We start from the raw sequence: 20200 nt of genomic DNA on the forward strand, positions 1-20200 counted from the left end.
CACAGGAAAAGTCAGGGATGAGTTTTGCTATACTGTTCTTATCATTTGTTTTTAGGCCAATTGCTCTCTCTTATTTTTTTTTCACTTGAAGTGTTAGATCTGTATGGTTTGAAGTTTTTTAGTAAGGCAAAACCAGAATGGCCCTGCCTTTTGTGAGGCAGTGATGTGAAGTGTACTCATGGGAATAATGTGGTGTTATTAGTCAGCAAACTAACTAACTTGGAGTGATTTAAAGGAGTGGGAATCTTCAGAGTAAGTCTTGCATACTTCCCTTATAGTATTATTTAAAAAAAAAAAAAAAGAAAAAACAGTAAAAAGCAACCAAAGAAAAACAAGCAAAATAAGAATGGAACAATTGCTGTGGATTTAGTGGCCTTTTGACAACAGTAACTTACTGTAATAAAACAGTTTCCTCTTCTTTTTCCTTAGAATATCTTATTCTGTGTCAACTGTTCAGAAGCTAACAATACAAGTTTATTTAGCCTTGGGGAGGTAGGCATAGTGGGCTCTCTCAGAATTTCAGTAGCATAATGTTCCTGTCACGGAATGAATGACTGTATGATTGTAGAGCAATGTCATAACTGAGTGAAACAATTCAGAACTTACCCAAAAATTTATTTTCAGGTTGCAAAGACAGTCGCTCAGAGACTTAACACGGATCCAATGCTATTACAATTTTTCAAGTCCCAAGGGTAAGACAAATTCCTTAGTATTCTGTGTCTAAGCTGTTCCTCAAAAATTAGCTTTTCCAGGTCATTAACTAATTCTCTACCAGTAAGTTGCTACCTTTCTGGCAAGCACAGCAGGTTGCTTTGACAGTTGAAGTATTGCAATGTCTGTCTCTAGAGCCTCAAAGAATTGCATGTTTTAGAAGAGTTCTAGTAAATGTCATTTTAAAAATCATTAATTACTTCAAAGCCTGATGCTGTGGGATAAATTGCTAAGCTAATGCAAGTGCTGTTTCAGTGAATGCAGATTTCTAGAATGGAGGAGAGCAGAAACAAATGCACATAAAAGCAGTATTTTTGCTGATTTTACAAGTTTAAATGAAGGAGTTAATTCACTGAATTCCCCCCTCCTCCCGCAAAGTCTGCAAATGAGGTTTTATGAAGATGATGACAACCTAACAAGTTCACAGGTGCTCAGAGGGATATTTCTGGTTAAAGTGGTGGTTTTACACGTTTGTATAAAACTAGACTTGAATCTGTATAAAACTAGAGCAGAAAGTAATGTATTATAGCTCTGTGTATGTGCTTCAGGAATAATGCACACACAAAACTTAGAGCTCTCTGTCTTAATGGAAGTGTAGATCTCTTTAGTTACCTGAGGCTATCTCCCTTCATTATCAGTGAGAATTTGAGTAGCTCTTTGTAGTTTCCAGTGCTGTGCTCACTGTGGAATTTGCTGTGTCATATGGCTCCACTAATTAACCTTTCACAATCTAAAGCACGTGCTGCTATGCCAGTAATTTCAGAGGAATGTAGGTCTGCCAGCCTGCAGCCCTGACATCAGTGAGCTTGTAAACATCCAGGAGAGTTAACACACACCCTGAATGGTTTTCTGTTCCCACAGCCCAGCTGTGTGTAAAAATCACTAAAGTTCTGTGTGTTGTGCTGCTTAGTCTGTGCTAGCAATTATGTGAAACTGAAAGCCAGTAATAAAAATGTTCTTGGTGCTTCAATTTGCTGAGCAGTAATGGATTTTGAAGAGATGGATTTTAAGAACATGTTTTCTTTCCTTCTGTAGTTATAGGGATGGCCCTGGTAATCCTCTTAGACATAATTATGAAGGTACTTTAAGAGATCTTCTGCAGTTCTTCAAGCCTAGGCAACCGAAAAAACTCTACTATCAACAGGTAAGAGTCTTTTCTTTTTATTGGGGTGAGTTATAAAAAATAATTCTGCCCCATTCAAAGTATGCCTAAAGTGTTTTTCTTTTCTTTGTTAAGCTCAAAATGAAGATAACTGATTTTGAAAACAGAAGAAGTTTTAAATGCATATGGCTAAATAGCCAGTTTAGGGAAGAGGTGAGTGAAGCCATTACACACTTGCTGTCATTTCTGTGTCAGAGCTGGTATGGCTGTGGATATGGGTCTGCCCCTGAGTAGCACAGGATTAGAACAAAGGTGTACATGATGTAAAAAGACCTAACAAAAGAACAGCAAAAAACCCCCAAAGAGCACAAAAATGTAAAAAAAATCGGATCTGTTAACAAAAATGTTGAAGATTACATAGGTGTTGACTTAAGTTATCTTTTCAAGATGGGTGGTTAAGGGGAACCATCCAGTGTGTTCTGTGCTTTAATGTGGTTGTTTACTTTTTCAGATTTTCTAATGATTTTTGTGTTTCAAATTCCACAGGAAATAACAGTATATCCAGATAAGCATGGGTGTGTGCGGGACCTGTTAGAAGAATGTAAAAAAGTTGTAGAACTCTCTGAAAAAGGTTCAGGGAAATTAAGGTAAGGTAAAGCTGAAAGACTGTGATTTCTTCTATGTGATCATGTAGATTTTTATGCAGCAAAGTATCTGTAGAATTTAAAATACTGTAGAAACTATTATTAACAGATAAAATCTGATACTGTGTTAAAAGCTTCCAGCTTGCCACTGTTAAGGGTTGTTCTTAGCTATAAATATGATTTTTACACAGTTATTTATTTTGTGTTTAACAAAGTTACATCCTTGAGTTTCATCAATTGCATTTGTTAGTCATGACTTATTAATTGTTTCCAATCCAAGCATTTCATGCTATTCACTTCTCAGGAGTTACAGGGGTTAAAAGTGAGGTCATTTAAAGAAGATATATAAAATAATCTCCACTAGAAACCTATATTTTGTTATGGCACATCCTGGCTTTTTGCCATGAGCCAGAAATAATTAACCCCTTATGGCTTTACTGCTTAATTTTTACTAAAGATTGAATTTATAAATACAATAGCAGCATCAGTGTACATTCTACACTAATCTCTCTCAAGATTAGTGTACTAATCTCTCTCAAGATTTGAGAAAGAAATTTTGCATTGAATTTTTTTCATTCTCTTCTTAAAAATGCTTTTCCTGTTTATCTTTAAGGCTGCTAGAAATTGTAAGTTACAAAATAATTGGTGTCCATCAGGAGGATGAGCTGTTAGAGTGTTTGTCACCTGCAACAAGTCGGACGTTTCGAATAGAGGTAAGTTGTGCTTGTCTTAGAGAGCTTTAAAACCTGACTTGGAGAGAGGAAACTCTTTCAAGTGGTAATTTTCTTTTTCTGGGTGCTGAGCTTCAAATACTGTGATGTTTGTATTAAGATTACCTGATGATATTATATGTATTTTTAAAGATAATGCTTTAGAAAAGATAAATTATCCTTTGTTCCATCTGCTTCCCTATAGGGGTTTCATTATTTCATTTTTACATATGTTTTGTAACAATATGTGAAGACTTTGCAAGAGCCTGTCCAAAGGCCATTTAATGTCTTGGCAATAATTCCAAGGTTTGTTTGAGAGTTGATGATAGAAATGTTTATGTTTAGAACCCACTTTTGTACTGTAATGTTCTAGAAGGTTTTGTTTCCTTTTCTGTTACACTTGAGGTTCTTGAAGCAAATTTGATACTTAACATGAGATTTTTTTTCTAAACATCTCATCATTTAGATCTGCTAACTTGCCTCAAAGATCAGAAACGAAAAAAAAGTTTCCAGTGTAAACTGTAATGAGGAGCTGGCAAGAGGCCTGTGTTACTGTCAGCTAGTTCTGCACTGATAGAAGATTTCTTGTCAAAAAAGCCATTCAGGGAAGCCAGGAGAATATTTCCTGAGTAGGGGAAGCTGAAGTGCTGTCATGCCAGAGATGAGGGACTCTGGTAAAAGACTCTGTCAAACAACATGGCTCTTTTAATTGTTCTTTAATAGAATTGTTTGAAATCAGTAACAGTACATCAATAATGCTTTCAGTTTCTTAATAACTAGAAAAATAACTTCAAAACTTTAGTTTCTTTTTTGGAAGTTTAGCTGATTGGAGTCACCATTCTCTGTCTGGATCTAGGAAATTCCTCTGGACCAGGTAGATATAGATAAAGAAAATGAGATGCTAATCACAGTGGCACATTTCCACAAAGAGGTTTTCGGGACATTTGGAATTCCATTCTTGCTGAGGATACACCAGGTGCAGTATGCCTCCCTTTTTCTCCTGTGGGATTAAACTGATGATATTTTCTTTAAGTACTGCTGAAGATACACATTAATGTAAGAAGTGTGTAGGAAAACACAGCTCTTGTATCAAAGGCTCTGCCCCATCTGTGCCTTTTTATGGTTCAGTCATTTCCCAGCTCAGTTCCTTTTGCATATCCAGGTTGTTCAGTGTTTCAGTGAGCCTGTGCAACACCTAGAAAGCTGTCACTTGGCAGGAGCTGCCATCCCCTGCCCCCTGCAGAATCCCCCAACAAACCAGAACCCTATTTCCAAGAGCACTTGAGTAACTGCAGTGCAGAGTTGGCCAAAGTGGCCCTGCCATGGTTGCTCTCACTGAGACAGGATTATGGAAAATGGGGTTGCTTTCTCCATCACTTTCTGAGATGGCTTTGCATTTCATCCCTTCTGTAATTTGATGTGCTTTATCTTCTAGGGCTGAAAGTTGGTACAAGAACAAAAGCTAATTTTGAAAGCTTAATTTAAATTCTCAAGTTTTTCCTGTGGTGCTGCTCCAGCTGAATGTCACCCTGATTCTTTTAATATAAAAGTGTATTTCTGGGAGCAGTTAGCCATTTGCTTCTAAGCTTTTTCTGGTTCATGTGTGTCACTTTGTATGAAAATTACTTACTTAAAAATTTGGGAATGAGAAATTTATCTCTCTACCTCTAAAATTATAATTTTACTAATTTCCATGTTTTTGATCAAAGAGTGAAACTTGTTTGGTGATTTTTGGTGGAAACCATTTGTTCTGCATTTCCTTGTTATGACAGTTAATATGTATTATTCATTTTTAAATTCACGGTATCTGTCACTTTTTTGGGCACTTTACATAGACAGGGAGCAGAAACACACTCCCAAGCTTTGCAAGAATATGGGGCTTTTTTACAAATTCCTATTTTTGCTGCTAATTTTCTAATTTTGCTACTTTACTTCAACCTAATTTGCGCATATCAGTGGCGGTGCCTGGTCAATTTATGGGGCAGTTTGCATAAAAATGAATCAATAAGACTTAAAGTTCCTGAATGTAGAGCAAGTTACCTGCTGTTGTTCCATATTGTAAGGAATGATGTTGACACTTGTGTAATTTTGTAAATAACAGAGACATTGAGGCAATCTATTTCAATGAAGCTTAAAGGAGGAAATACTAACAGCTTCCCTTCTTTTTCCTAGATTTTTTTGACATTAAAAATCTTGTTGTAATTATTAGGGTGAACACTTCAGAGAGGTTATGAAGCGGATTCAGACAATGCTGGACATACAAGAAAAAGAATTTGAGAAGGTAATTTCAAATTGGGAGAGTTTTTATTGCTGACTGTAAACCCTAAATGAGTTAATTGTAGTAGGTTGGAACACCACAGACTTGGGATAAGTGTAGGTTTTGTGTGACAGAACAGCTGCTTGACTGAAATAATGCTTTTTCTAGGACTAATTAATTACAATGGGTAGGATCAGTATTTCTGTACTGCATCAAGAGAGATATTCTGCAAAACATTAAAGTAACCCAGATAAGTAGCTGGTGTGGGACCTTTAGAAGCCACCCCCACATCACATTCCTGTTCAGAGTAGAACGTGACTCAGTCAGGTTGTGCAGCGTTTTTTAGTTGCAATTTATGAACTCCCAAGGGTGGGAATTCTGCCCTGTTCTGGACACTGTGTTTTAGAGTATTTCCACTATCTCTGGGAAGTCTTTGCTTTCCTTACACATAATCAGAATGTTTCATTTTGCAACTTGTGGAGGTCACCTCTGTGCAGTTTTTTGAGAAGAGCCTGCATTGCAGCATGTGCACCATTGCAGAATGTGCACCATTCTTCAGGTGGTGGAAAACTATAGATACCCTGTCAGCCTTTTCTTCTCTGGGCTAAACAGAATCCATTTTCCAGAGGTTCCTGAATGCCAGGTCCTCTCACAGTCACACTGGACTGTTGCTGCCCTTGCTGCAGTTTGTTGCCCTGTCTTTTTCCCTGGAGGGCTTGAACCTGGACACAGTATTCCAGGATGTGGGTTCATGATTTCCTGAGCATTTCTTTTGTCCCATTATACAGGTTGTTGATGAGGGTTTTAACCCCGGATTGGCCTTTTTCAATTCCTGAAGTTGAAACTTATAAGTTGAAGTTACAAGTTTTCTGCTTATAACCAGCTGCAAGTTAGACTGTGAACTTAGGCTTGAAGACTTAATTTTAATGTAATATCCTACCACTTGGTTTTTGAGATTTTTTTTTTCTTTGCATAGTTTAAATTTGCCATTGTAATGATGGGCCGACACCAGTATCTCAACGAAGACGAGTATGAAGTGAACTTGAAAGATTTTGAGTCCCAACCTGGTAAGTTGTTGGACACCTCCCTTTTCTTTTGGTCTGCTGAAGTTGCTCTGCCAGTTGTTATAATGTGTTCATCCTTCACTCAGGATGCACAAAGAGTTTGTTCTTTTTACGTGACATACATTAGATGTAGTGACCAAGCAAGTATTTATATATACCAGTGTGCACACTGAGCAGTGTTACATGAATGTGTTAGTCCAAGGAAAATGTATTTTATAGGCATATAGATAAATAATCTGTTTCCTTTTGAGTTAAAAGATTGCATGTGAATGACCAGCTGGGTCCAGTGTCAGTATAACACACTTTACAGCATTACTTGCACCTCCTGTTTATTTTCCATCTACCCCCTTGCATATTTGATTCTTGTGGAAAGATAATTCTTTATATCTTCAATTAATCTGAAGATTCTAACAAGAACATTAAATATGTCAAATTAGATGCTGTTTACATTTCTTTTTCCCCATAAGAAATGAGTCACCAAGGTACAAATGCAGTTCCGTTCTAAATTTGTCTCTGGATGGGCTGCCCTCTTGTTTACTTGACTGACATTTAAACCTCTATTTTCTTAGACATTTACACATGGGAGAAACCAGGTTAATCCTTCAGGAGTTCCACCACAGGAGTGTTTTCATAGCCATAGAATGGGTTGGGCTGGAAGGTGCCTTATAAAGATCATCCCATTCCACCCTGCTGCCATGGATGCCACACACCAGACTGGTCTCTCAGGGCCCCATCAATCCTGGCTTTGGACACTTCCAGGGGTGGGACAGCTACTGCTCCTCTGGGCAACCTGCACCAGTGCTTCTAAATCCAAATCTCTCCTTTTCCTCTCTGGAGAGTTCTGTTTGGGAATGGCACCTCTGGATCCACAGTCAGGGATCCACTGAAACCCTTGAATTCACTGGGGTTTCTTCTCCTGGCTTAGCTGAGTGTTCCTCTCTGTGAGTTGCACTGACTCTCTGCAGTTCTGTTTTTCTGACAATTAGGAATTCTGATTTTTATTGGTAGGTTTTGCTAGGGTCAAGCTTTCTCCAATTTTTCCCAGCTGTGCTCTGGACTGATGTAACAGCTGTAAAGAAATCCTGTACCTGTCCATTTATTTCAAAAGCTGCAGAGAGGTTTTGAAAAAAGGTTTTCATTTGAGAGTTTATGGAATTCACCCCTGTGATAGAATATGCTTTCTACAAATGCCAAATTTTAGCACACACTGGACTGATGGAACCAAAGCTGGAGCATTGCCCAGTTTGGTTGGCATGGCTGATGTCAGTAGTGTCCCTCTGCTTTTGCCAAGGTACACTAACTGTAGCTGTGGCTGTGCTGGCACCAACCATGTAGGATCTCATTTCTTTCTTCAGAAACATTCAAATTCTCCCACTAAGATTGGCAGTTCTCTTTTAATTTGATATTGACCATTATGTCAAACTAGACAAAAAAAAACCAAAATAATTTTGATTGAAGAAAATATATCACAAAATGCAGATACAGGCAACCAACAAGGCCACATGTTTTATACTTCAGTGGTTGCAGCTGATGGCTTTGAATGTAGAATGTACTTTCCTTGCTGGGGGCCTCTCTAGTTTCTGCTTTATCATTTCACTTCAAAGAACATTGGATGCTCTGCATTGAGAACATGTTAAAAGAGAATTACTTCTATTTGCAAGAAGTATGTGGACTGTGGTTTTTCATTGAAACTGGCAGTAGAATAAATAATATTGGGTTGCACAAATGAAAAAAATTCTGTTTCTTTTCTTTGCAATCTAAGTGACTAGGGTTTTTTTTTTCGTAGAAAATAAAGAGGAGGGTCAGTTTTGTGATTTCTTAATTAGCATTATTTGCATTTTACATGAGTTAAACAGATATTTCAACTTAAACCAGATGATAGGGATAGCAGAGATTATGGCAAATACTGTTGGTTGTCATGTTTCAATGGCAGATCCTCCCTGTTTGAAACAGGCTCAGCACTTTGGTGAAAGCTGGTACTGTGATGTGCCTCTGGCCATAACAGTGGTTATCCTGATTTAGCACACCTTCCACTGCTGTAAAGTCCTGTAGGTGACTGAAGAAGACAGAAAGCAGGTACCTGCTGCAGAAGGAGCTGTGGAATGTGCTGTTGGAAGGAAGCCCTGCCCCTCTGGCTGCAGGGCTGCTCTGCACTCCTCTGCCCTCCTCGTGATTCCCAGCACACTATGGGCAGGGCACACAGGAATAGTTTGTGTAATGGAAGCATTTTTCCAATTTAATCTTAAAAGTTCATTATTTTTTTTCTCTTTTCTTTTCTAGGCAACATGTCTCATCCCAGGCCATGGCTAGGGCTTGACCATTTCAATAAAGCCCCAAAGAGAAGTCGCTACACTTACCTTGAAAAAGCTATTAAAATCCATAACTGACTTACTTAACCAGATTGTCAAGGCAAGGGACAAAAATAAGTGTGTGTGTGCACCTTTTTAACAACTGTAGAACTTTGGTACACGTGCACTATATCTGAAGTCTTCAGCAAGAGGATTTGCTGCTGATGTTAATTTTATTTTGTTGAGGCTGTTCAGTTTGGCTTCTCTGTATCTATTGACTGCCCTTTTTGAGCAAAATGAAGGTGTTTTTATAAAAGCTTGGATGCCAATGAGAGTTATTTTATGGTAAACGTAATGCAAGGCAATTGTCAGCATAATGAGGGAAGAGTTTAGTAGAACAGTTGACATTGGCAAAATTATTTGTCTGTAGTACGTTTATAGATGGCATAAGCTGACTGGCTGCCCTTCCCATGTGGTGTTCACCATCACTGCAGCTAGTAAGTCTTATGTTTAGACTCACATCAGATTTATTTCCTTCAGTTATACTTTAAATGACATTTTTGTGCATTTGTAAATGCAAAAGAAAAACTCACATCATCAATAAATAGCAATCTCTACTTTATTGTGTACATTGTTGGCACTTATTCGGGATTTTTGTCTCCTCCAGCTTCATAGAATCTTTTTTAATAAACTAGTTTTCATTTAATTTAGTCAATACTTTGCATCCCGTTTTACCAAGTGGATGCCCCGAGTCCTAAAAAGAGATATTTGGGTCTTTTTATGAAATTTCCAACCATTGAGAAATACCGTTGATTGATTATGCCATCCTCTGGCAAATAGAATGACACTCAAAAGTTGGCAAAAGCAAGTGAAAAGATTATAAATATCATTAATTTAGTTACCATGGGAAGAGATGGGGAAAACACAAGAACTAGCCTTTTAGCACAGAGGGCATGCTCACTAGTGTTTAGTAAGCTGTTGACTTTGTATAAAAAAGGAGGAAAAAAAAACGAAAAAAGAAGAAAAAAACCGAAAAAAGCAATTGTATATTTAATGAATGAACATGTACAATTTAACACTTGGAGGTTAATTTTATTGGGTGAGTCTGCAAGTGAATTTCACTGATGTTGATATTCATTGTGTGTAGTTTTATTTCAGTCCCCAGACTGCTTCCTTTTCTTTGGAGCTAATGCCAGCCGCGTGTCTAGTTTTGAGTGCAGTAAAGATAGAATCAGCAATTCACACTTAATTTTACATTCTTTTCCAGTATTTTATTTTGTTTCTGTAGCCGCAGTGTACAACTCCTCTTCCTGTATATTGCCTTTTTTTGCTGGAAAATGTTGTATGTTGAATAAAATTTTCTATAAAATTTTTTTGGATGAGTGATGACATGGACATTGAAGAAGATTTCTCCTCTCCTTGGAAATAGAGTTTTGGGAAACGTTTTCATTCATGAGATTTTGCTAAAGGTGTGGTTTTCTTTTTCCTTAAGTGTTGACAATTGTATAATCCTCATTCGTTGTTTTGGGGAAGCTTTGTGGGGGGTTTCTGTTTTAATAGTTTTGGGGCTTGGAGGTTTTTGTGGGGTTTGGTTTTTTTACGTCCTAACTAGTTGCATTTGAGCTTAACAAATAAAAGGTTTTCCAGGAAAGGAGCCATGTACAAAAAAGACAAATGGAAAAATTATTTTACTAGTTTGTTTGTAAAACTTGTAGTAGAGTCTTTGTGGTAGACTGGACTCTGCCTGCCTGTACAAAATTTTGTGGTCCAGATTCTCAAGTCTAATATTATAAATGGTGTAAAGTGAAATCTGGAGTCTCTAAAGGTAAGGTCTCTTCATAGAGTAATAGATTCCTCCGTAATGTGTTCCCTGTATTCATAACCAAAACAGAAGGTGCAAGTTCTAGGAATGTTTGATTCTCTTTTTAGTTTGTATCTTGCAGTGCTTTTAACTCTCTCTTATTTCCAGTCAAGGCAAACTAGTTGTTTACTTTTGTTTTGCTGTCTGTGTGTGTAGGTTAGCATAGAGAGAAGTGCTTAACTGGCATGCCTTAAATGGAGAAAGCTTTCCTTTGCTTTGCATTCCCATCAGGCTGGTGAGAGCTGCACCATTCCAGGGGTGTTTTTACTGGTACTTGGATTGTCTCTACAGGCTTTCAGTGAATGTCAGGATTTGTTTCCAAACTGTTCCTGTGAATCAGAGGCTCTGGTCAGCAGTAGTAAGCCCTAATTATATTTAGTCTTGTTTAGACTGATATAAAATTCAGCTTGTATCTGAATGTCACTAAGTTTTCACATTGATTTATGAGATGGTGGCAGCTTTTAGGGGCTATCTCAAGAAACACAATCCTTCCTATTTCAGATGAAAAAGCCCCTAACAGCAGATTTTGGGTGCCTTTTGGGCTTTAGATGACTGGATTTTATGTGCTTCAGTATATGTGTTATTCCCACACTAGTTTGGTGATGTCCATACTTTGAGGCATTCCATATGCAGTTGTCAATTACTGAAGGATTGTCTGAAAAAAAGATGTTTTGGAGCTCCAGTAACTTGTTACTGAAATGTGGAAACACCTAAGAAGAGGAGGACAGGAGGGTTTCTCAGGTGCAGTATGTTTGTTCAGTTCATTTAAAAAAATTTACAAGAATACAGTCTTCAAAATTGCCATGCTTTCCACTTCTTTTTTTACATTTTGGAATTATCTGGATAATAGACAGTGAATGCATTAAATTAAGGTAATGGTAATATAAGTGTTAAGCAATAAGGATGTAATTTCTTGGTACACAGCATCAGAGCAACGTGTTAACAGCCCATCCGAATTCTCCCTACCAAAATAGAGCGTGGTTCCTGTAGATTTACATAGTGCCTTTTATCCTAAAGGAGTCCAAAGCATTCTGTGAAATCTGAGCAGTGATAGTTGCTGACTAGAGAGTGACAGCCAGCCCCAGCCCTTCACCCGCCCAGGCTGGCACAGCGACCCGCAGGACGAGCAGAGCCAGTGCCTCCCACATCCTGCATCCCGGATCTACCTCAGCTGCTGCCCTCCGGAGCTCCTCCAGCGTCCCCGTGCCAGTGTTCCCATGCCAGTGTCCCCGTGCCAGCGTCCCTGTGCCAGTCCCCGACCCGGCCTCCGGAGCCCGGACCGCCCGGCCGCGGGCGCTGCACTGGCTGCAGGCGGCAGCGCCCACCTCGGAGCCACGCTGGGGGGTTGCTGTTTGATGTCCTCTGTGAGAAATCGTTTTCTGTAGGAACTGTACATATTGTAAATAAAATAGCCCAGGTAAACACTGCACTGGTGTCTCGGCTCTTCATTTTGGAGAGGATTGGGAATTACAGCTCTTGCGTCACTCTGAACTCAGGGAGATTTTGGTTAGATTGAGTAGATGAAGTTCACAAAATTCAGCCAAATTGTGTGTTCGGAATGGCATTAATAATGTAAGGTGTGCTGGCCAGAAGGTGAATTCTGACTTCTACATCATCTTCCACATTTTGAGCCCTTGTTTTTCCTGAAGCATTTTGGTACTGAGGTGGAGAGTGTTACTGTTTGTTGTGAGAGCAGCAAGTATCATTTATTGTTGGCTGTTAAACCTGTCTGGTCTTTGGGGTCAGAATAAGGGGGAAATGTTCACATGTGATATGTCCTAATCTGGCTCCAAATCTGTATTCTATTTAATTTCTGTCCTGGGTGATGTTGAAGTTAGCTGTATACCAAGCACAGCAGGAAATTAAATTTGTTATGGCTGGAAGACTTTATTTTTTATTAAATAATTGTGTAAAACTATTGTACTTATAAACAGTGGTGTAAAATGTCCTTTTGTTAAACACCTCTTGCACATCTCAAGTCATATATTGATATAATTTCTTTGCTATGTGTATATTCGTGTGAATTTGGGTTTTGCACCTTTCCTGATTAATGTCACTGACTTGGTGCATTATTTACCACTAATTAACAGCAACACTTGTGGTTTCGCAGCCAGATTTTAAAATAGAGAAAAATCTTAACATCCTAAAAAAATGTGTGAATTGGTAAAACTGTTGTGCTGCCATCCGTGTGCCTTTCCTCCTTGTGGTTTGTGTTCCATTAGGTCGCAGGAGCTTGGGTGACTGGGGGACGTCACTGACCTTGGTACAGAGGAGTGAAAGCTGGGGCAGCTGCTCTGGGCATGGCCTGGGTGTTGAGGGGGCTGTGGAGTGTTGGCTCTGACTTTCATGTAGGCCTTGGGAAAGGGTTGTTTAACAGTTTTTACATGTATTGATTGTGGTTTTTCATGTCTCACAGTCTGAAGACAGGTTTCTGTGGTCTAAAGGCTGCAGTGGTGTAGGTGTTGAAGTAAAAATCAGTGCATATGCCCAGCCTAGCTTAAGTGAGCTGGGATCAGCCCAGCAGGGGTTTGTGGTGCAGAGTGTGACAGCTGGCTTGGGGTCACAGGGCTGCTGGGCAGCGCCGCTCCTGAGGCTCCTTCCTGCAGCCCCCTTCAACCCAGAGCGCAACGGCCCGGCCGTGCCGGAGGAGCTGCTGGGGACTCGGACCTGTCCCGGTGTCCGTGCCCCGGTGTCCCTGTCCCGGTGTCCGTGCCCCGGTGTCCGTGTCCCGGTGTCCCTGTCCCGGTGTCCGTGCCCCGGTGTCCCTGTCCCGGTGTCCCTGTCCCGGTGTCCCCGCGGGCGGAGCGCGCAGTGCGCCCCGTGCCCGGCAGGGGGCGGTGGCGGGCGGTGCCCCGGGAGGGCGGCTGCGACCCCGGTCAGTGAGTGACGGGACAGGGACAGGGACACTGCACAGGGACACTGCCCAGGAACAGGGACCTTGCCGAGGGACACTGCACAGGGACAGGGACACTGCCCAGGGACACTGATCAGGGACAGGACACTGCACAGGGACAGGACACTGCCCAGGGACAGGGACACTGCCCAGGGACACTGCCTAGGGACACTGCACAGGGGCAGGACACTGCACAGGGACAGGACACTGCAGGGACAGGGACACTGCACAGGGACAGGACACTGCCCAGGGACAAGACACTGCAGGGACAGGACACTGCAGGGACAGGGACACTGGAGGGACAGGGACACTGCCCAGGGACAGGGACACTGGTCACACCACGGCACAGGGTTTGGATAAGGATCTCTTTAAGTGCCCGGTTCTGCAGCCCCGGCGCTGCTGCCCCGCATTCCCCTGCCCTCGGCAATCCTTGTGCCGACGTGAAGGCGTTGGTGATGTTATAACATGGAAACACAGGAGTTTCTTCTCTTCCTCTGTTTATTTTTCCAGCCAGCAATAAGCTGCAGCAGCTGCTGTCAGTGTTGAGAAGGGTCTGGGCACCTGCTGGGCATTGTAATTGCAGATATTTGATTGCACAAGATAAGTGCCTGTGAAGTTCTGTGTGAAGGTAAAGTCTAAGTCCTGCTTCGGGAGATGATGCACTGCAGTGAGAAGGCTGAGAGGTAAAATAAAGGCCTTGTGTTGTGATGACCTTTTTCAAGCTGTGTTTGCTGATTTTTCTTCTTTGTGTGTTTGCCTTTTGGATTGTAGCTTGTTAATGTAAGGGGGGTGTCCCAGTGACCTGCATTTCTGCTCTGGGTGCAACGGGGCATGGCAGCAATGCACACAGCAGATTTGCCAGTACTGTGAACAATAACACGTTTATTTTCTTACCTCAAACATAACAGAGTAAAGACAGTCTCATAACTTAGTGTTTTGTTAATAAATAATCAGCTACACTGTACCACCCGCAGCCCTGCAGGGGTAGATCCTGCAGGGAGAAGAGCAGAGAGAAATGAAATCCCAGCCTGTCAGTTCCAGTGCAGAGAAGGTAGGAGCTTCTCTGAAACATCCATGTCCAAACCTTGGTTAGTGGTGGGCTGAGAGGTCCAGAGGAGTCTGTGTCCCAGCTGGGTGGGAGATTTGAGAGGAGCTGAAGAACTCACCAGCTGGAACTTCAGAGCACAGGGCAGCGAATCAAATAGAGCATAAATTAAATGATAGTGCAAATTAGTCTTGAAGTGTTTTTTGTTTTAAAACCAGTCCAACCATGTGGTGCTAAACTGGAGTTTACCAGGTGGGTTCACCAGCAAGGGAGCTGCAGAACCCAAGCATAGTCCTATGAGTTTCCTAGCAGTAGTTTTATGTGCAGAGTCTTATGCCATTAGGAAATAGAGGCTTTACATCATCTGGTTGCATAAAGTTTGTTTCTATAGTCTTTTATATCTATAAATGTGAAACTGGCAGCATGGACAGTAATGATCTGCATCCTTGAAGATCCTGATGAAGAGAGGGACGAGGCAGCATCCGAAGCAGCACCTGGAGCCAAAGGGGAGATGGACATGCACAGAATGATTTCTGGCTTCCCTTTTCTGCTGGCCACAGCTGTGACTTCCCCCTGCCTTGTTCTGTCTGCCTTTTCACTGTGCGAATCCACTTCTTTCCCAAGTCTATTAATGTTTAAAGTATCTTCCAAAAAATTAATCTTCACTTCTGACGTCTCATGCATGAGTCTGTTCCTGAGCCTGATTCTAAATTACACTTGGGAAGTTGACAACGTTGTACTAATTTCTGCTTGTCTTATGAAAAGTGAAACATACTGAGTTAAATTTAGCAAGTTTGCATCCCCTGCAGCCATGATGACTGTATCTAGAAGGGACAGGATGGCTTCTCATAAGTGGAGAAGGGCAAACTGTCTGTATAGGCACTAACTAGAACTTTGATTTTTAATTACTCATTTTTAACCTTCTGCTGTGCTGAAGCTGCACAGTGCCCATGAAAACTTACCCAACCATGCACAGGCTGGTGCACAGGAGGTAGGACAGCTTGCCCAGTCTGTAGGTGACCTGGGTGGTGATGTGCTGGCGGCAGGAAGGACAGATTGTGGATGTTGGTTTGCTGGAGAAGATCCCTGCCACGATGATGGGAGGCTGGGGCACCAAATAAACTGAGCTCAGGAGGAGAGGAGAAGCAGCCAGATTAGAAGCACAGGAAATATTTTGCAAGTTATAAAGCCTAAGCTGGGAGAATGTGGGCTCTTAACGTGGCACCCATGTTATTATTGTTGATTTCAGGTGTATTCCTGAGAAGCACTGTCCTGATTCTGTGTATCCCAACACACTGCACCTAAACCAGCCAGCCTTTACTTGGATAAGGACACACACAGGGAATTGTCTGTGGGATAACCCCCAGGCAGGCAGTCCCACCACCCTCTGCTGGATGTGCTCTGACACTGAGGGTTTGTCTTCTGATATGTAAAATGATATGAAAATCCTTGTTCTCCCTGAAGAAGAGATTTGAAGGAGGTTGGGGAACTTTCTGGATCAACATTTCAGTAGTTATGAGAAATTCATCAAAGCAGTTATTCTTACACCTAAATGCCATCAAACAGCTGCTGGTGCTGTCCTCAGTTAGTCTCTAGCTCATGTTTTTGCAGTCTAGACTTGACTGTCTTATTCCCTGAGGGGCACACCCCTTGTAGGCACACGAAGGATATTTTTTTCAGAAATGTTTTCAGTAAAAAAATACCATTTTAATGATCCTAAAACATGTTTCGGGTACAACTTCACACTGTAGCCTGAGGCAAACCTTGAGGAGTGGGAAGGTATCTGTTAGACAGATAGGATAAAGCACGTCTGAGTTCAAGTGCCTTCTGGCTTCAGGGATATTTAAAAATGTATGTCTCCTTTCCTCCTGTATGAGGTGTTACTGATTGTTCTTCAAAGCCTTTCCTCAGAAAATCCTTTGAGCTTCTCCATAAAGGTGACTAGAACAGGAACACTGGCCTTAAAATGATTTGTTCTGAAAGCCCTGGCTTCTGGCCTTTTTGGTTTGGTTTGTTTTTGGTTTTTTTTTTTTTTTTCAAATGGGTACTTCTGTGGATTGGCTAATGCTGGAAAATCAAATCTGAGTTCCTTGTCTTAGTTTATCTTCTGACATTTCTGTGGAAATTTTCCGGTTTATGAGATTGTGATTGGGTCAGAAACCCCTGCCCCCTGTGCTGGTGGCAGAACCAAACCCGTGTCCCTCTGCAGCCCCAGGAGCTGCCAGGGCTCCCCCGGCTTACCCGGCTCCTCGATGATGGTGGTTTCTCTGTACGAGTAAGGTGGGGGAGAAGGATACTCATAGCCCCCTGTGCAAAGAAAAACAGGGCAAAATGTGTGAGTGCAAGCAGCTCCTGGCTCCCAAAAACCCCGTGGGTGAGACGAGAGGGGCCTGCAGGGAGTGCCAGGCCCAGCACAGGGAGGAGCAGCCAGGAACTGATTCATGGGGTTCCAAAGCCAGAAGAGCTACAGTGACTGGCTGGTCTCACTTTTATAAAAGCAGAGAATCCAAATCATTTCTTTGGAATGGCAGTAACTACATCATTCCAGCATAACACTGTCATGATATTCAATCTTAATTTCAGGATTTCACAGATAAAGGACCCACAGCACTTCTACCTTCAGTGGTAATTACTCTTACTATTTAGTATTTAGAGCCTTGTTACTGGTTTAAACTTTATCAGCTTTCAACAAAGATATTTCACCCCACTCTGTTCTAGAAAGGAAAAAAAAAAGTTTAAATATCTTTTTCCTTTTGCTTTGGGAGAAGGGAAGCTGGTGACTAAGACACCTCAAGCTTTTCAGTTCTTTTGCTAATCTTTCAAATTAAGAATGCAATCAGCCTACCTGAGGTGAAATAAATGACTGTATTAAAAAAAAAAATACATTCATGAATACATTCAAAGTAAATCCATGTAAAAAGCTTTACAGCCAGCTGGGGGGATGTGGTACCAAGCTGCTCTGGGACAGAAGGACAGTCCTTAAGGGAAATCTTGGTTGGTCAAGCCTGGACAGCATTGGAGAAACCCTCAGCCCCAAGCTGGGAGTCCAGTCCTGTGCTCAAGCCTTTCACAAACTATGTGGGTGCAACCAGGGAATGAGCACACAGGGATACAAATGGGATATAAACCCAGAATTTTCCAGAGTGGGATAAAATACAGTGGCAAAGGTGAAATAAATGTTAGCAATATTTTCTTGAATGGCTTGCCAGAAGTGGTAGAGCTTTGCAATGGCATTTGGGTTTCGTGGTGGTGGGCTGGTGCTTTGTTTTTGGTTTTGAAGACTTTTCAGTTTGGTTTTTAGGGGGTGTTACTTGAAGGGGGAAAAATTGTAAAAAAATTAAAACTGAAATAATTTCCTTCTGGTTTAGAAAAGGAATGTGCTTGGTACAAGTGAGCTCCCACACAAGGACAGGACCCTGCAGCTCAGTGTGGGTGTGGGCAGTGCCTGTGCCTTGCCTGGGGGGCTCCAAGTGAGACTCCTTCTCCACAGCCTCTTGCAAGCTCTGCTGAGCTCACAGAGGCCAGAGAGATCTTTGAGGACAAAAATATTTACAGAGAGAGCTGATCAGAGCGAAGTGCTCTGAAATGAGTCAGGTTTAGAGGCCCACGGCTGACACATCGAGCTGTTAGTTACTGCCTCATCTCCCTTTCGGGTTTTTTCTCCAGCCCTGTCCGGTAAATGGCAATTTCCTCAGCAGCAGGAAGGTAACAAAGGTACAGCCACTGCAGACAGGGAGGTGAGGTGCTGTGGGGTGCTTGTGTAGTGTGAGAGCAGTGCCTGGGTCCAGAAGGAAAAGCCCTCCCCGGAGAGCAGCAGCTCCTGGCACCCTCCGGCAGCCCTGGAGCTGAGTTGTCAGCGCTTCCCAGTGGGCAGGGGACACGCATCCCTGCAGGAGCCTGGGGCGGGCGGCTTGGCCAGCAGGGACGGTAGGAAAAGGCAGAACTCTAAAACGAGATGACAATTTAAGCAGGACATAGCCCATCCACGTACAGACTTTGCTGGCTGAACAATTGCACCTTAGGAATATGAAGTTGTTGTAGTGATACAGCTACAATAAAGCAGGCGGTTTAAAAAAAATTATTAACTAAACCAACACAAATATTTATTATTATTATTAATAATAATAATTATTATTATAGTGGATGCTGAGAATTTTAAACATTTTAATGATGTTTCTATGAGGAGATCCCATCCCAACCCTAGATTTATATGCTGGCACAGACGCTTTCTAAACCCATCACATCCTGGCAAGGCTGGGCCCCAAATGTGCTCGGTGATGTGCTGGACACCAGCCCCCAGGGAGCCCCCGCAGCCCCCGAGCCCCGCTCACCGTCCTGGCCCAGCGGCGGCGCCGAGGGCTCGGCCCGGGGCCGCTCCTGGCGCGGCTCGTACATCACCACGGGCACCTGCGGCCGCTGCTTCTCCCCGGACATCTCCGCCGCTCGCCTGCCGAAAGAAGGGCAAAGTAAAACCTTCCCTGCTGACTCTCCCTGCCCCGGACTTGCCGGAGCTTCTGGAGCTCCTGCTTGTCACGCTCGGGTGGTGCTTAGAGGGAAATCGGCAGTTCTCACATTGGTTTTTGTAGGGCGGAGAGCAGTCAGTTCCTGTCGCACTTCATGATGAGGAAGGTGGAGGGCAGAAAATACCATCTTAATAAAAGAAATACCGGTATTTCTTTGTGCTGGGAAGCTAAAGGTGTTTCCCCAGACAAAAACACTATTCAAAGTGTGCAAACTCGGGACTGAAAGAGTTAACTATGCATTTTTTTTTTTTTCTATGGGTTTTCAAAGTAGTCAAAGAAAGGAAGAGCACACTTGGAGCCCCTGTGAAAAACCTTCCCGCGTGATTAAGTCAGTGCAATCAGCGGCAATTCGGACCTGCCTTTCTTCGGGTTATTGTGCAAACTTATCAGCATTGTTATCGTGACCAGTTTTGTCCTGTGAAACTATTGTCTCATCGGTAGGTGACAGGCTTTTGTTGGGAAACATCCTTATTACGGGTGACTGCGCTGCCTGAGGCTCTGAGCAAGATGAGGCCACAAAATGTGTGTTTTGCAGGTGTTAGCAGGAGCTGCTCCTCGCAGTGAAGGCGGGTGGGAGCAGGAGGACAGGACAGGATGTGTGTTTGTATCCCTGCCAGCGGAAAGGAGAGAATTCCTAGCTGCCCCTTGAACCGGCATTAACTGATTGATTTCCTACTAACATTTACTGGGAGAGTCCTTTGCAGAAGAAATGGCCAGTCTTGTTGCACAGGTCAGCGAGAGTTTTGGGGAAAAGGGGAAGTTTTTGGGAAAAAGGAGCACAGATGCACAAACTGCCCTAATGTGTGAGGTCAAAGAAAAGCAGCAGAGGAATTGCTGGGCAAGGCAGGATGGTCCCAACAGGTCTGTTTGCAAGGGGTGGTGAAGGCAGGGCAAAAGAGGGAGGATCAGTAGTGCTGAGTTAAAGCATCAGACTCTCAGGGAGAGAAAAAAAAAAAAAAAAAAGGAATTTGAAAATACCACCAGGGAAGATGTGTCGTAATTTTCACAAATCTGGATGAATGTCAAGTGATATGAAAAATGGTAGGAGAATGAATCATTGAGGGAATAGGATGGTGTGGAGAAAAAATCGGAACTACAGCAT

General features: G+C 42.2%; 2 protein-coding genes across 3 annotated transcripts in view; one reads left to right on the plus strand and one right to left on the minus strand.

The window, feature by feature from the left end:
* The window catches only part of USP7 (ubiquitin specific peptidase 7), a 69808-nt gene extending 59659 nt beyond the window's left edge, over positions 1 to 10149 (plus strand). For both annotated transcript variants that reach the window (XM_041462038.1, XM_041462040.1), the window contains 9 exons: positions 625 to 692; positions 1747 to 1855; positions 1949 to 2026; positions 2360 to 2460; positions 3071 to 3170; positions 4024 to 4143; positions 5377 to 5448; positions 6401 to 6491; positions 8769 to 10149. In XM_041462038.1, coding sequence (XP_041317972.1) covers positions 625 to 692; positions 1747 to 1855; positions 1949 to 2026; positions 2360 to 2460; positions 3071 to 3170; positions 4024 to 4143; positions 5377 to 5448; positions 6401 to 6491; positions 8769 to 8875 — 846 coding nt within the window. In that variant the 3' untranslated portion in view covers positions 8876 to 10149. The remainder of the gene's footprint in view (positions 1 to 624; positions 693 to 1746; positions 1856 to 1948; positions 2027 to 2359; positions 2461 to 3070; positions 3171 to 4023; positions 4144 to 5376; positions 5449 to 6400; positions 6492 to 8768) is intronic.
* Positions 10150 to 14960: 4811 nt separating this feature from the next.
* On the minus strand, positions 14961 to 19009 carry LITAFD (LITAF domain containing). Its single transcript, XM_041462187.1, has 4 exons — positions 18907 to 19009; positions 16817 to 16882; positions 15538 to 15697; positions 14961 to 15069 (listed from the first exon to the last, which is right to left on the minus strand). Exons 1-4 carry the CDS (start codon positions 19007 to 19009, stop codon positions 14961 to 14963), a joined length of 438 nt encoding a protein of 145 aa, XP_041318121.1.
* Between the last annotated feature and the right edge of the window lie 1191 nt (positions 19010 to 20200).

Source organism: Pyrgilauda ruficollis, unplaced genomic scaffold (genome assembly GCF_017590135.1).
Source record: "Pyrgilauda ruficollis isolate IOZ18807 unplaced genomic scaffold, ASM1759013v1 scaffold16, whole genome shotgun sequence".
Taxonomy (NCBI): domain Eukaryota; kingdom Metazoa; phylum Chordata; class Aves; order Passeriformes; family Passeridae; genus Pyrgilauda; species Pyrgilauda ruficollis.